The sequence below is a fragment of the Malus domestica genome, chromosome 05 (genome assembly GCF_042453785.1).
Source record: "Malus domestica chromosome 05, GDT2T_hap1".
Classification (NCBI taxonomy): Eukaryota; Viridiplantae; Streptophyta; class Magnoliopsida; order Rosales; family Rosaceae; genus Malus; species Malus domestica.
In genome coordinates this window covers 19,944,912-19,960,647 of record NC_091665.1, presented here as the reverse complement: position 1 = coordinate 19,960,647, position 15,736 = coordinate 19,944,912, and the positions used below count along the sequence as shown (strand labels likewise).

The following is a 15,736-nucleotide window of genomic DNA, read 5'->3' as shown; positions in this document are numbered from 1 at the left end:
CTTTTTAGCCAAAATAGTCCCTGAGATTTGCATAACACATCACTTTGGTCCTTGAGATTGAAAATCAATAGAAATTGTCCATGAGATTGTTCATCATCCATTATTTTGGTCATTCCGTTAACGACTCTGTTAAGTGTCCTGGAGCTCTTAACCGGAAGTTTGGTCAATTTTCAAAGCTTCATAACTAAATTGTTTCTTAACTAAATTCAACCCATAATATATCAAAATGAAGATAGGAAGGTGTAGAACAAGATTATACCTATTTAGAAGCCCAATGGTTGCAGAGAGCCAGAAAATAGCCTGAAAGATGACTGGTTCACGGGAAAACTAAAAAACTTGCCGGAAACTGGGTAAATTTTAAACATTCATAACTTCTTCAATACTCAACGAAATTGAGTGATTCAAAACAAAAATCATACTTCTAGACGAGATGAAGTGAATGGTACCTTTCTCGATGACTAAATTGACGTGGTTTGGCCGGAAACTCGACTACCAAGACAGCCACTTTCGAGCCAAAACACGGCAATTTAGCTATATAGAGAGGTACCATTCTCTTCGTCTCATCGGGAAATCGAGTGATTCAAAAACGAAAATCATACTTCTAGACGAGATGAAGTGAATGGTACCTTTCTCGATGGCTAAATTGACGTGGTTTGGCCGAAAACTCGACTACCAAGACAGCCACTTTCGAGCCAAAACACGGCTATTTAGCTATATAGAGAGGTACCATTCTCTTCGTCTCATCGAGAAGTATAATTTTTGTTTTCGAATCACTGGATTTCGTTGAGTATTGAAGAAGTTATAAACGTTTAAAGTTTACTCAGTTTCCAACGAGTTTTCCAGTTTTCCGACGAACCAATCACCTTTCAGGTTATTTTCCGGCTATCTCCAGCAATCATTGGGCTTCCAAATGATATAATCTTGTTCTATACTTTCCTATCTTCATTTTGATATATTATGGGTCAAATTTGGTTTAGAAACGATTGAGTTACAAAGCTTTAAAAATTGCCCAAACTTCTGACCAAGAGCTCCAGGACACTTAATGGAGTTTTTAACGGAAGAACCAAAATAATGGATGGTGGACAATCTCAGGGACCATTTCTATTGATTTTCAATCTTAGGGACCAAAGTGATGTGTTATGCAAATCTCAGGGACTATTTTGGATAAAAAGCCTTGTAGTAATGTACTAATGTTTTTTCATTAGGCTCATATTTTGGGATATGTAATACTTGAAAGGCGAATGTCTTTCTTTTATGTTTTGAAGTAATATTTATATGGCAAAGTGGTATGCATATACTAACTTAGTATTATGTTTTCCATTTTTTTGGGTCAAATTGTGTTCTTCATTTTCATTATTTATTTGATTTAAAGTATATTTACTTTAAAGGGTAACGGGCCGGATCATATTACTTGATAAAATTAACTGGTCGATTTTGGGTTGAGTCATATTACCCATTTACTTTAACAGGTGTTGCACGACACGACCCATTAAAATATCGGGTATGTCATAAAAATGACACGAACACAGAAAACACGACACTAATGCCAGATCTAAGGTCATCTCCCTGCCATTAACAAAATTGAGTGTAGTCATTCCAGAGTTGATGGCCCTGTGGCGGTCCTGCTTTATTTGAGCTTGGTGTTTAGCAGTGGCTGCCTAGCTCTCATTCCCTTTGCACTGAGCTCCAACAGCAGACTAATGCATCAAGAAATGACAATGCTAACATCAAATCTTTGAACATAAGTCACCAAATTAGAATAGGCCTAACATGGTCCACTACTGATATCTCCGAATTGTCCATACGTAACTATCAATTACTAAGTGTTGGGTTTTATCACAAAATATTTTGGTGATATTTGGGGTAATCTCTCATATATTGGTTGTATATTATTTTGTCGTATGTCCAATATGAAATCTAATTCTTTAACATTAATTTAATATTAAATTTTGATTAAAACACTAAAATCCCACCAATTTATTCTCTAATTTTGATATCAAATTCCGACAAGTGACAATGCATGGCAAGAAGAATGTGAATATGGGGAGAAGTTTCAAATGGGTTAATTATTTCTAAGGACCAAGTCATTCATCTACTTGCTAGTCTTTTCTCGTGAAACTGTTGTTAGTCTTTGGTTTCTTAGTCTTTGAGTGATTGACTTTACGAGACAATAAATTTTAGGGGTGCTTTCTTAATTCTCATTTTCCAGGAAATTCAAAGAAAGAAAATGACTAGGTTGAACAAAAGACCAACCCCAAACGTGTTGTCCATGGAGTAATACTTTGACTCAAGATGTGAGTGGTGGCTTCGGGTTGTTAGGGAAGTTGATGCCATGACAATTAGGAAAAAATTTTAGTTGTGACGGGAACACGAATGATACATCATATGTTTTTATATAAGTGATGAGAAATTTTATTTTTTTAAGTTATTAATTTTTTAACACACGTATCCCACTATTTATATAACGACACGTGGTGTATCATTTCGTGTGACGATCACACTGAAAAATCTCTTGACAATTAGGTGCTTGAGAAATTTCTTCTTATAATACCAATGATAGTTTGACACTGGACATAAACTTCTTTTTCTCTAGTATCAGGTGAGAATAACTTTGGTTCCCAATCCAATGACGTGTACTTGCCTGAAATCATCTTGGCTTTCTTTGCGTGTATTGAACAGGTGGGAATTTGAATTATTCTTATTCATGATTTCGTTTAAGTTTACTATAAGTTAAATAACTCATACGAAGTTAATACAAATAAAATAAAATAAAATAAATAAAAAACCAAAAATATCGTATTGGATAGTTAATCCCATACCGATATATTTATATTTCCATGATCCATAAAGGGGTTTCTCCATTTTAATCCTTTATGTTTAGATTATATATTCATTATAGTCTTTTGACTAAATTTTCATGTCATCATAAATATTAAAATTCATATTTTCTTGTTTTTAAATATTTAATGCGTTTTTTGTCTCCTATAATGCCTCTATTAAATATTTGATTTAATTTGCTCCATATTTTTTGCATTGATTATTGTTTGGTTTTCTCAAATGATAATCACAGTCCAAAAAAATATTAGTGATACATTACAAGAATTAACAAATACCTAATTCAAATTATTCATTATCACCATCCAAAGCATAGAGGAAATAAAGATAGCCAAATTATGTATTATACATAATTGAATGCATTTAAACCATGTCCTAATGTGCTTAAATCATAGTACATAGTCGAATGCACATAAATCATAATACCAAGTCAAATGCATCTAAACTATGGTACCTACCACAATGCACCTAAATATGTAATCATAATATCTATTTGAATGCACCTAAATCATAGTACCTACATTAATGCACCTAAATTATAGTACTTACATGAATGCACCTAAATCATAATATCTAGTCGAACGCACCTAAATATTTGTACCTTAGGTCCCATGTTAAAAAAAAGTTGATGCTATTACAAGATACTATATACATAGCCCTCTTAATTTTAGAAAATAAATTACCAATTTCTCAAATATGAATTGAAATCAGTTTGAAATTTGAATGAGAATTAAAAAAAACTACCACAAAATATCATATACATCCTAAAAATAAGCTATAATAAATGACATCATATGATTGTAAACAAAAAGAAAAAAGTCTTCATTACAAACATTGACAAATGGGTATAATTGGAAGAATAACAAAGAAATAATTATGTAGGCTGACGTCGGGCAGGGACTTAATTCAATTGTTAATTTTCCATACGATATTTGTCTAAACTAAATCTTTTTTAAGGATCAATATCTAGATTCCAAACAAATGAATAAAGAACTCACAAGTCACATCATCTTATCGAACAAATGATCATTAAATACTACAACTTAGTGATATTACTCTTTTGATATAAATTGATGATAAGTTTGATATAAATTGATCACTAAATATTACGATTTAGTGGTAATAATCTTTACTTCAATGATAAATTTGATATAAATTTACTCCCTACCACTGTTCTAAAAATCCTACCTTAGCGTCAATTAGGCATTAGGCGGCTGGCTACTGTCCTAATTAATGCCTAGACGTTTAAAAATTAAGAAATAACGCCTAGATCTTCTGAGGCGCCTGCCTAGACCGTGGGCCTTCAATGATAAATTTGATATAAATTTACTCCCTACCACTGTTCTAAAAATCCTAGCTTAGTGCCGCCTAGGCATTAGACGGCTGGCTATCGTCCTGATTAATGCATATACGTTTAAAAATTAAGAAATGACGCCTAGACCTTCTGAGACGCCTGCCTAGACTGTCTAGGTTGTGACTCACTTAGACAAAAAATAGATAATTTTCATTTTACATTTTATTATTTTAAGAAATTGTAAGCAACTTGTTGAATGCTTAAATGAATACATATTATATGTTTGTTCCCTATGTTTTTATTATTTTCTAATTATTCATAATATATATATCATTCTAATTTGTACTTTGTAATTTATTATAAAATTATATATATTTTAAGTATAAACTGACTTATTTACACGAAATATAATAAATTTACTTAAATTCGTCTAATCCGCCTGACGCTAAGCCCAGCCCGTCGTCTGATCAGTGCCTAGTGTTTTTTAAAACCTTGCTCCCACCCCCTTAATGTAAATAATATCCTTGTATTAAAAAACATTAATAATAAAAAAAACTAATAATAATAATCTTATCGAACAAATAAAAATTCAGTCCGTATCAATACCGCAATGAGAAACGCAATAGAGCAAAACTTGTCATTAGAATATTTGAGGAGAAAAAAGGTCACAAAATTGGTAAAAACTTCTGGAGTTCGCTGTCAGTTTGCATTCAGAAATGCTTGTATACCTATGCTATTGCATTCTTCATCTAATATACCGCAACCAATTCAGAAACGAAAAAAACCTAACCTTATTCACATGGTTTCAATTATCGCAGCTACTGAACTAAACTATGCAAACCGTATCAACCATTTAAAGGTTTTCTTTGCTTCACGAGATCATGTTGTGCAGATCCTGCTCATACGGATTATCTGCACCGACCGAGAAAATATCAACAGGGGCACTGGTAGAGCCAAGAATGATGTTCTTAGATTTACGTTTTGAGGAGCTTTTGTGGTCATCAAGATAGACTACTATAACAGTGATGTCATCGTGGAAGTGTCGCCTTATCCCCTTTTCGATTTTCTTTATGTCATTGTATCTCATCTCCCTCTTTTTTGCAGCTTCTTGAAGAGCGGCTCTAACTAATCTCTTTGCAATACCCTGCAATTGTTAAGCCGATTTTGTGTCACAGAGATGTCCAGAACATATTTTTACAAATTCAGATTATTCAAGTCCTACTGTTATTATTACTATAAACATTTTAATCTATTTACAAGGCGATGAAACTTGAACCACAACATTTTATGTATTACTACGTTGTTAACTTAAGCTCCTGGTGGAATGCTACTGTAACAGATAGGTGAAAGTACGGGAACTTACAGCTCTAGGGTTTTTGAAAACAATTTCTACCGCTGCGTCATCAGTCAGCTGTTCCCAGAGGCCATCTGAGGCAAATATCAAAAACATATCCTGTGGCTTCAGTTTCCTTGTAATGATTGAGGGCTCTGCTGTCATCACTGGCCGTTTCATAGGAATGGGGTTCGCAAATTGCTGGTATATGGGGTCTCTGTTAAACTCAGGCTTCTTTAAATAAACATCACCAATAGATCTTGACACCTGAAATAAAAAGACATTTAGACCACATTCTCCATAACATTTAAGTTTTAACTCCTCTAGTGCTATCTCTAAACCTACAAATGAAACTGAAATACGTAATTAGCAAACACTAAAGCCTGAAAATATGAAACCAAATATTCACAAGCTCAATAAAGTTTCATAGACATAAACAAAGCTTCAGTTCTATGCTTCAGGGGGCTTCGTGTACATCTCATGCATGGAAAACAATCACTTCCAACTAACCTGCATGAGATGCTGGATCAGGAGGCGGACAATAAGGTTCCTGGAACATACAACTCTCTTTAGAAGTCTAAGAATACAACGAGCAAGTTGAACAAGTTTCATTGACTAAAGACGGGAAACAATGCTTTAGATTCACAAATTTCTCTAAGGCCACAAAACTTACTCCTAGATTACTGAATCGCAATTCACTACTTACAAACTCATACTTTAGGCAGCAACACACGCAATTCGCTTCATTAGATGAATCCCACTGTACCTGAATTATGCCTTTTATCCTCCAAACTCCACGAGTAAACACCACAACATGTGAATCATCGGGATGTAGTGCTTCGACCTCCTTCCTGACCTCCTCAACTCCCACATTGTGATCAGTGGACATGCGTTCTGCCACCACTGGACTCCTCTTACTATCTGAAACTCTCCGGCCAAGGACTGCTCTCGAGTCCCCCAGATTGGCTACATACAAAACATCATTTGATATTGCTCCCAGAAGGCAACACGACCCAACGGAAGCAATTTGGGGCATCATCGGCAAAGATCGCTTCACCAAACGCAAAAAATCCTCCTCGGTGGCGCTGAATGCCTTTTTTATCACATCTGGTGACAACCCACCTTGCTCCGTCGCAAATTCTATAATAATCCACAAAAATCTCAGAATTTAGAAACAAAAACACAATCAAGTTCAAGTCTTTCATCATATGCCGTTAAAGCCAATTCAAATATTCAAATTCCAAGTCTTTTGCTTAAACAAATACAGAATTAAATATTCAAATTTCAAGTCTTTTGCTTAAACAGGAGAGAGCCATACTGTGTAGATAAGGGAAGAGATGACTGTTGACGAATCTAGAAGCTTCGGGACCGCCATGGCCGTCATATACACCAACATACGTCGCAGAGGGCGAGGTGAAGACCTGACCTTGATCCTCCAAATTCGAATTGGCCTGAACCACAGCAATCGAGTAGTCACCGGAGGCGTGGGGCTTCAAGTCCATGTGCCAAAGCCCATCTCCGCCGCCTCCAGCACCAAATCGCAACCCTAGACAGCGCTCGAGCGGCCTGTAGCACGAGCGCAGCATACTGTCTCAGTTCGTCGTCCCCGTCCGTGGGTTCTGGGTTGCGTTTCGATTTGGGTTTTCTGCAGCCGTTGCGTTTGAATTTGATGAGCAGATGACTGAAATTCGAGAGATTTTGAGAGAGAGAGAGAGAGAGAGGGGAGAGAAATGAACGAGCAATCAAAGTCGTGCTGGAGACGCGTGAAGAGGGAAAGCAGAGACTTGCTCAATATGAAACAGCGAATGAATCAACGAATCCTACCTTTTATACACATCCACTCTACCGCGTTAAAATCTTACTACTTTTTTTCTTTCTTTTTTATTTGGTCTCCCTTTTCTTTTTCTTTTTGTTAATTTTTGTCCTTATTTTTCGGTCAAAAGAAAAATCTCGCAATTCACTCTGTTTCTGTGTACAGATCGCACGGTAAATGCGATATGTTTTACATGTAGGCACACGTATTGGAGAAACTCAAGTCTTTCTTTACTGTTAAATTCAAATATTGAACGTTTGACTTTACAGCTCGTTCTCTTCTCATGCTATTATCAATAACAACTTCTTTTATGTCCATGCTCTTATCGATGACAACTTCTTATATACTCACGCTTTTATCAAGGAATTACAAAATTACTCGTGCATGTTATTTTCATTTTTTTTCCATTTTAATTTCTTTTTAAATTATTAACGTTTCCCTATGAGTAATTAAAAGTCACTTCGGCTCATGAGAGTACTAAGCGTCATAGATGCATGGTTTAGTTAAAATATATAATTAGGAACAAATTAAATCTTGAAAAGGCTCCCTCGAAGCAAATGAAGGGAAGCTCTTCGAGCTTACGTATATCAAGTTTAAAATTTTTACTCTCTCCTATTTGTGACACGTATGTGTATGTACAATAAATATAGTCGTAAGTCAAGGAAGTTAGAAATATAGGAGAAAAAATGAGAATAGTGATCAACTATTCCTCAAATCAATCTAATTCTTAAATTTTTAGTTATTAGATTACAATCTATAACGGTGAAACCACATATGTTTTTTTATTTTGTATGGATTAGTAAACATAAGGGGAGTTAATTTCAGAAGTTGCTCCAAGAAATTAATTAGACTTTAGTACCTAAATATAAAATTTATTCCCAAAAAGAACTTTTAATTTTTTTTTTTTTGTAATTTTAATTGGTTGTTTTTTGTTTACCGGGAGTTTTTATCGTATTTTGTTTTAATCAATTAGAATACATGCATCGCAACGTACAAGCTCAACCAACTTAATATTTTTTAAATGGAGTGGACTTGACTATACAGTTTGACATTTAAAAAAAAAAATTTAGTGTATGTTTTATCTAATTAAACCTTACACACGTTTTGAAAACTAAAGACAATGTTTTATAGTAAAATTGTTTTCTAAGCGATTAGTTGTAAATTTTGCAGATATTTGGAATGCTTAACTGTTACCCAAATTGATATAAAATATTTGCTCCAATTATAAGAGGTGGAAATGTGAACCTGGAAACTTTTTAGCAAGCGTAGCACTCAAGAGGTAAACACAACCAGTTGCAACTTTACTAGCGTTGCACATCACTTAATTGCCAAATAATGTTTTATAAAGGAAGAAGTTGGAAAGAAAATATTTAAATGTACCAAAAAGGTGGTTAGACAAAATCCAATAAAAAAAAGATGGTTGGAAGAAAAGAAATAAAAAGTGCTACTATGTAAAAGCAAGTGACACTTGATACGCCAATCTGACACTAAATAATTACCAAAGAATAATGTTAGGAATATTAAATGTTTTAAATTAAATTTGCAAACCAAATGATGTGGTTGTTGATGATTGGATTATTTGTTTTATTTTGAACAAACAATATTACCTACATTAAGGGGGAGAGGTGGCTTAGCCTCACAATGGGTTAACAGTAATGTGGTTCAAATTCGCCTTTGGCGAGAGTTGAACCTAAGACCTCTCACTTACAAGTGAAGAGGAATACCACTAGACCGTAGTACTAAGTGACATGATTGGATTATTACTTAAGCATTGATTAGGGTTTAGGGTTGTTTAGTATTTAGGGTTTAGGGTCGATGATTACATTACCCATTACTAAAACATTCATGATTAAGGAAATTAACACAATTTGGATGTTTGTCACCAACACTATTATTTAGTGGTATTTTTCTCTATTTGTCTCAATGTTATATTCAACGCTATAAATAATAAAATTTGATATTTAATTTTAGTAATTCATTGTATGTCTTGATCCAAAATCATGGCTGCCTGAAAATATTTTCATATTAAAAGAACACGGTTTGGATTCAACCAAGAAGCTTGCACAACAGACAATGGCTGTTACAATTTTGACTTACTGGAAGGAAGGAAAGTGCTGCCCAATTGCCCTGATTTAGAGGCATTCATAACTTCATATTATACGCAAAGTATAGTTCCATCGAATTCCCAATAAATAAAAAAATAAAAAGAAGGGAAGGAAGAAAGAAAGAAAGAAAAAGGAGAAAAGAAAAGAAGAAAAAGAAAGAGAAAGTGTTGTATCAAATTCCTTGACTTCATCAAATGAATATTATCCGCGTTGTCCTCCTCCAAATTCTGCTAAATCATCTCCTTTAATGGTATGAGTTGTAAGCACAGCCGCTTGTTCAAATTGTTGTAGAATAGTGGATGTCCACTCAAATAATTAAATAATTGGCCCTTCCTTTTGGTTGCTAAAGCTTGCTACACATTACTTCCATTTTCTATATAAATACAAACGCCACACAACATCAAAGTGGGAAGACTCACAAAGAGATAGGAAGGAAGAAAGGATGAGAGAAAAAAGAGAGGAAGAGGAGAGGAGATAATAAAGAGAATTATTTTTGTACTCCTATTATTCCAAATTATAATGAAAGCACCACTGCTGTCCTGAGGACGTACTCCAGTCACACTGACTGTAGAGGAACCTTGTAAATTTTGTGTCATGTTTCATTTATTCCACTGCACCCACCGTTGATTTTACAACACGTTATTAGCACGAGAAGCTCTCATGTCAGTGGAAAACACTATCTACCTCTCACCTCTGTCAGCTAAAATCTCACAGAACAATAGGTATGTCCATTTTTTGTCTCTCCCTCCGCGCCTGAAGTGCCCCACCAAATTCCGGTGAGAATTGAAATTTACAACGACCTGAAGTCGTCACGAGATGAGAAAACTTGTACTTGACAACTAGTTTCCAGAGATCCAGAAGAATCTCATCAAACTTGGAAACTCAGACCACATCGTTTTCGACGGATCTCAAGAACTCCCATGAATACTTGATTGTCTGAGATGGTCATGGCAAGAATGAATCCACATAAGCCTCCCTCTCTTGTGCCTCCATCAACCTCGCTGTCATCTATGTCTTTGTATGGAGGTTCTTGCTTCGCGATGCCATGTTCCCTGGGTCATGCAAGAACAACGCCAATCTCTAATAGCCTTTTTTGATTGAATTAGTTTTGTGTGACCTCCACAACAACCCAGCTGGTCCTGGGTTTCGAGACTGGTAGAGACAGACAAAGAAAAAAGAAAAAGGGAAGTTTATGGAATATGTATAGCACAATCTGAAAAAGTCAATAGTGCATGGCACCATTTGAAAAAGAAAGAAACAAAAGGTTTTGGTGCCTGATGCATCTGCACCATCTAGATAATAAAATGAAAGGAATAAAACCAAAAATTTTTGGAATAGTACAACATGTGAATGAATAAGAAGAAATAATAAAACAAAAAGGGGACAGAAAGGTTGTTGTGATGGCAACAAATTTCGAACACATCCATAAGTAGAATTGTCAAACTCCACCAACCACAACATTACAAGCTCTTTACTGCAATTTATTTATGTGAATGGTGTTGGTTTAAAATCCTTTCACAAGTTCTATTTACTTTAAAGCAATTTATTTACCATGGACGGTTTTACCGTCTACTGCTTTAAGTTTTGATTTATGTGAATGGTGTTGGTTTAAAATCCTTTCACAAGTTCTATTTACTTTAAAGCAATTTATTTACCATGGACAGTTTTACAGCCTACTGCTTTAAGTTTTGATTTATGTGAATGGTGCTGAATTAAAGCCCTTGTCACAAGCTTTATTTACTTAAATGCAATTTATTTACTATGGCTGGAATTACCGCCTATTGTTTTAATTTATTTATTATACGTATTTTTGTTACGATAAGTACATACTGGACCTGAATTTTCTTGATCAGATCAGAACCTGTAGTTTCTTGATCCTCATCATATAAAATGATTGGACCTGAAGTTCCATCATACAAAAAGATCAGGCATGAAGTCCCTTGATCCTAAAGATCAGGACATGAAATTCCTTGATGAATATCATAAGTGTGAAGTGTCGCAGTGCCTTAACTTAATTGTAATAAAAACCATAAGAGTTTCAGTCTACAGACTATTTAATAAGAACCAGAAGTTCCTTATGTCCATACTCAAAATGGTTTAGCAGAAGCATTTATTAAGTGGATGAAATTGATTACCCGCGTTCTGCTCATGAAAACGAAATTTCCAGTTTTGACATGGGGACATGTCATTTACATAATTCATTATTAAGTTTGGTTGAGGCCAGTTGCCAACCATCAATATTTCTCAGTACAACTCATGTTTGGGCACCAGCCAAACATTAACATTTACGAGTTTTTGGTTGTGTTGTCTATGTGTCTGTAAGACTGCCACAACGTACTAAAATAAGGCATCAATACAAACTGGGAATTTATGTTGAATTCGATCCACCATCTATCATTCAACATTTGGAACCCTTGACTGGAGATATATTTACCACATGATTTGTGGTCTATGATTTTGATAAGACAATTTTCCTGCTATTAGGGGGAGAAAATAACATTGTTCCAGAAGAACGATGAGAAAATATCATTCCAGAAGAATGATAAGAAAAGACCGTTCCAGAAGAACGAAGATAATTTGTCTTATTTTGATTTACGAAGCAATCAATATGAAAATGAAGTAAGAATAATTGAATGATGCAACGAAAGTGATGAAATCATATATACTTGCTGCAAATGTGCCTACAAGAATTGATGTCCCTGTTGGACAACATAATATGGTAGTAAATGATTTATCTATTACACGCTTGAAGCATGGCAGACCCTTAGACTCAAAAGGTTCATTCATTCGAAAGAAGAAGAATATGGCACTACTAAACTATTGCATTCCCGAAGCATAACTGTTGCATGCCAGAAGCATGACAGTCGCCACATGGATATACGTCTCAGAAAGGATAATCTGCGGACATGGGAATGTTGATGTCTCATGCATGGAGCATGATAGACATATAGGTTCCAATGACTTAACTCCCGTAAGTGGAGATTAAAATCCAAGCTCTATAACGCTCCAGAAGAGGTTATGATCCGCATTCTTTAAATTACGACTATCCTGGAAGAGATAATGTAATGCCCTTGAAGAGGCAATGGATATCCAAAGAAATAAAAAGCTTTTATGCATGCGCAAGCACATGAGAATATGGGATCACGGATTGATGATAACCAATGGTAATTTTGGTTTTTATAAGTAGCTACTAAATTCATCAATGAGCTGTGTTGATATTGAGTCTCGTTCTTTTTCGTCAACAAAATTATTGGCAAAAAATGGAGAAAGGCAATTCCATTACAATTTTGTAAGAACGTGGAAAAATTGACCTATATATATTTGAATAGCCAAAATATGTTGAACCAATGAGGTTACATATAGGCATTTGTAATACAATGAAATACACTTACATGATATGACACAAGGTTACTAATTATACTCTTGTAAACGAGTTCATATGAATGGAGATTTATATACGAAGGGTTGTGAGTCACCCACATCATATCTCCATAAGTAAATCCCACAAGTATACATGGGAGCAAATTGCTTTGTATAAATTTCAAAGGAAAATGTGTCATGAAGTGTAGAAAATCCCTGAATGATTCAAATTGCTTGAAGTAAGCCCGCGAAGGGTACAACATTAATTATACCAATGGATGATATAAATTGCCTTAGTGAGTACTATCATTATGATATTGTTGCAACATAATAAAATTTCTTGCAAAAGTCAATGACATTAAATTAGAATTCCTGAAGAGTTGATAATATCAAATTAGGACTCCTAAAGAGTCAAGAAAGATTATAAAGTGTTGAGAGAAATATTGTCTCGAGCTGCATATCAAACATTCTACCAACACGAATCTTATTCATGATGTCTATGATATTAAAAGAACCATATGGATTGAAGAGATTATGAGTTGAATACTCAAATGATGTAGACACTAAGAAAGATCATTTATCTTCGTGAGGGTAAGATAAATTAATGTTTGTTCTAGAAGTACCACTTCTTAGTGAAGTATATGTTTTATTGTATTTGGCACAATACACCGAATGAAATAAAGCTTATCTATTAATATCTTTGAGAAATTACAGATATGTGCATACAGATGAGTTAAAACAAACAAACGGGATGGAGTCTTCACAAAGGTTGCTCATGTGAAGCCTCAATACTCAGAAGTACCCTATAATGAGGAGGCACTGGAGATTGATCATGTGGCACCCTAGTACTCAACGAAACAGCAGAAGGGGAATACATCAGTTGCTTTCAAAATCTTGCAACGAACCTTTGGTGATCACTTTGAGTTCGACTTTCAGATTCCTGCATCTGGTCGAGCTTTCTTTTCATGCTCGTAGAGTAATTATTTGCAAGCACGTGTAAAACTCTATTATCGTGCTTGAGCCCTATGATCTCTTGTTTAAGACTTGCCACATCAGCCATCAATGATTCAACTTGGTGAGTTTGAGCAAGTAGGCGTAGGCCCATATTGGAAATAAAGCCAGCACACTGAACACTAAGAGCCAAAGAGTCTTGAACGGCCAACTCGTCAGACCGTTTTGAAAGGATTTTGTTATCCTTTGGAGTGAGAAGATTCCTAGCTACCATAGTAGCGGTTATGTTATTCTTCATCACAAAGTCCCCAACTGTAAGAGGACCATTAAAAGATAAGAAGGACGGACGCCATATGTTATCCTGACGCTGCTCATCTGTATCACTCCTAAGACTCAAATCTAAACAAATGTTAGATAGGCAAGCTATTTTCAGAAATGATGAAGAAAAAAAAAAGGTCAAATAAAATCTCAGAAGTGCAAGTAGGGGAAAATTTCTACAGGCATAAACTTTTTTAGCATACTCTTGAACACAATTGATGTCTCTATAAAAGAAGAGGCATTAGAGCCACTTGTTCAGAGATCGAAGAGGCACCGCTCTCCGAATTTCAAAAGCCAGATTTTCCTAAATAAAGTTCATTGGCATTTTTCAGACGTAATCTCAGCTTTTTCTACTATCTGATGCAACTTTGTCAAAGATCTCTGACAAAGTTGAAAACGCGTAAATCTTACTGTTCTAATTACACCACAGTTGCTGACAAGAGTAAAGGCACAGCACCACTACCTGCTATTGGGGAAATCCCTATATATGTTGACCTTCATCGTCTATGGCAAGGCACACATCCAAAACTCCTAACTTTCTCTCATCTTCGAGAATGCATCTTCAACAAAGCATCTCAAAATACTCAGTTTTCTTCATCTTCGAGAATACCTCTTCAAAACAAGTCATGCCAGAGCAAGAGTACCTCATATCATTAGGGACGAGGGTAAGATTATCTCATATTATGCAATCTCCTTGTCTTTTCCTTTGTCCTTGTTCTTACCTGTAAAGACTGGGATAAAGAAAGCAATATGTCGGAACCTCCACTCCAACTCCCGGTAAGGAACCGACTGCCTAGAACCTTTCCTGATTGCTTACCTAGTATTGCTCTCGAGTAGCCATCTTCAACTGTTGTTGGAGCTGGGTCTTCAGTTACCAAGAAGTGATGAACCATCCAAATGTAAGGGTTGCATTCCACTCTTGCATCAAAAGGCAAATACTGCAGGAGAACATGCCACACATGTATGGGGGAAAACCAGGGAAAATACTACTTAAGTAAGGGGAGCAAGTAAGGCAAGTGAAAATGATACATTGAAGCATGTGGAGACAAACGCAACAAACACGTGCTGATTCATCCCCGACAAAGTCGAAGATCACTTGCCACATCTGATTCAAGATCAAGTGTCCATCACATTTGAATTAAATTTAACTCCAAATAAAAGAAGTAAATTCAGACATTTGGAAAAAGACTAGCAGAAGGCCCTTCAGCCCAGTTCAAGAACAAGCTTGTGGAAAGTTAACAACAAGTAAAACACCTTTTTCGACAACTCTTTTTGCTAATAGACTAAAGCAAAATGATCAACCATCAGCCTAAATGATTTGAAATCAGGGGGAGATACTCATCAGGGGGAGCATTCAAAACAGATTAAGATTTTAACGAGTCAATCGAAGACTTGTGGCCATCCAAGGGGGAGTGTTGTAGAATAGTGGATGTCCACTCAAATAATTAAATAATTGGCCCTTCCTTTTGGTTGCTGAAGCTTGCTACACACTACTCCCATTTTCTATATAAATACAAACCCCACACAACATCAAAGTGGGAAGACTCACAGAGAGATAGGAAGGAAGAAATGATGAAAGAAAAAAGAGAGGAAGAGGAGAGGAGATAATAGAGAGAGTTATCTTTGTACTCCTATTATTCCAAATTATAATGAAAGCACCACTGCTGGCCCAAGGACGTACTCCAGTCACACTGACTGTAAGGAACCTCGTAAATTTTGTGTCTTGT

General features: G+C 35.4%; 1 protein-coding gene across 1 annotated transcript; it reads right to left on the bottom strand.

The window, feature by feature from the left end:
• Positions 1 to 4,740: 4,740 nt before the first annotated feature.
• LOC103434711 (probable protein phosphatase 2C 63) lies at positions 4,741 to 7,278 on the bottom strand. The gene is made up of 4 exons (XM_008373059.4): positions 6,781 to 7,278; positions 6,229 to 6,602; positions 5,493 to 5,729; positions 4,741 to 5,273 (listed from the first exon to the last, which is right to left on the bottom strand). Exons 1-4 carry the CDS (start codon positions 7,046 to 7,048, stop codon positions 5,001 to 5,003), a joined length of 1,152 nt encoding a protein of 383 aa, XP_008371281.3. The 5' UTR covers positions 7,049 to 7,278; the 3' UTR covers positions 4,741 to 5,000.
• Between the last annotated feature and the right edge of the window lie 8,458 nt (positions 7,279 to 15,736).

Coding starts and splice junctions, on each gene's coding strand:
- LOC103434711 (XM_008373059.4), bottom strand. CDS start 7,048: ATGCTGCGCTCGTGCTACAGGCCGCTCGAGCGCTGTCTAGGGTTGCGA. Junction 6,603..6,780: donor TCTCTTCCCTTATCTACACA/GTATGGCTCTCT, acceptor GGATTATTATAG/AATTTGCGACGGAGCAAGGT. Junction 5,730..6,228: donor GGATAAAAGGCATAATTCAG/GTACAGTGGGAT, acceptor TTTTTATTTCAG/GTGTCAAGATCTATTGGTGA.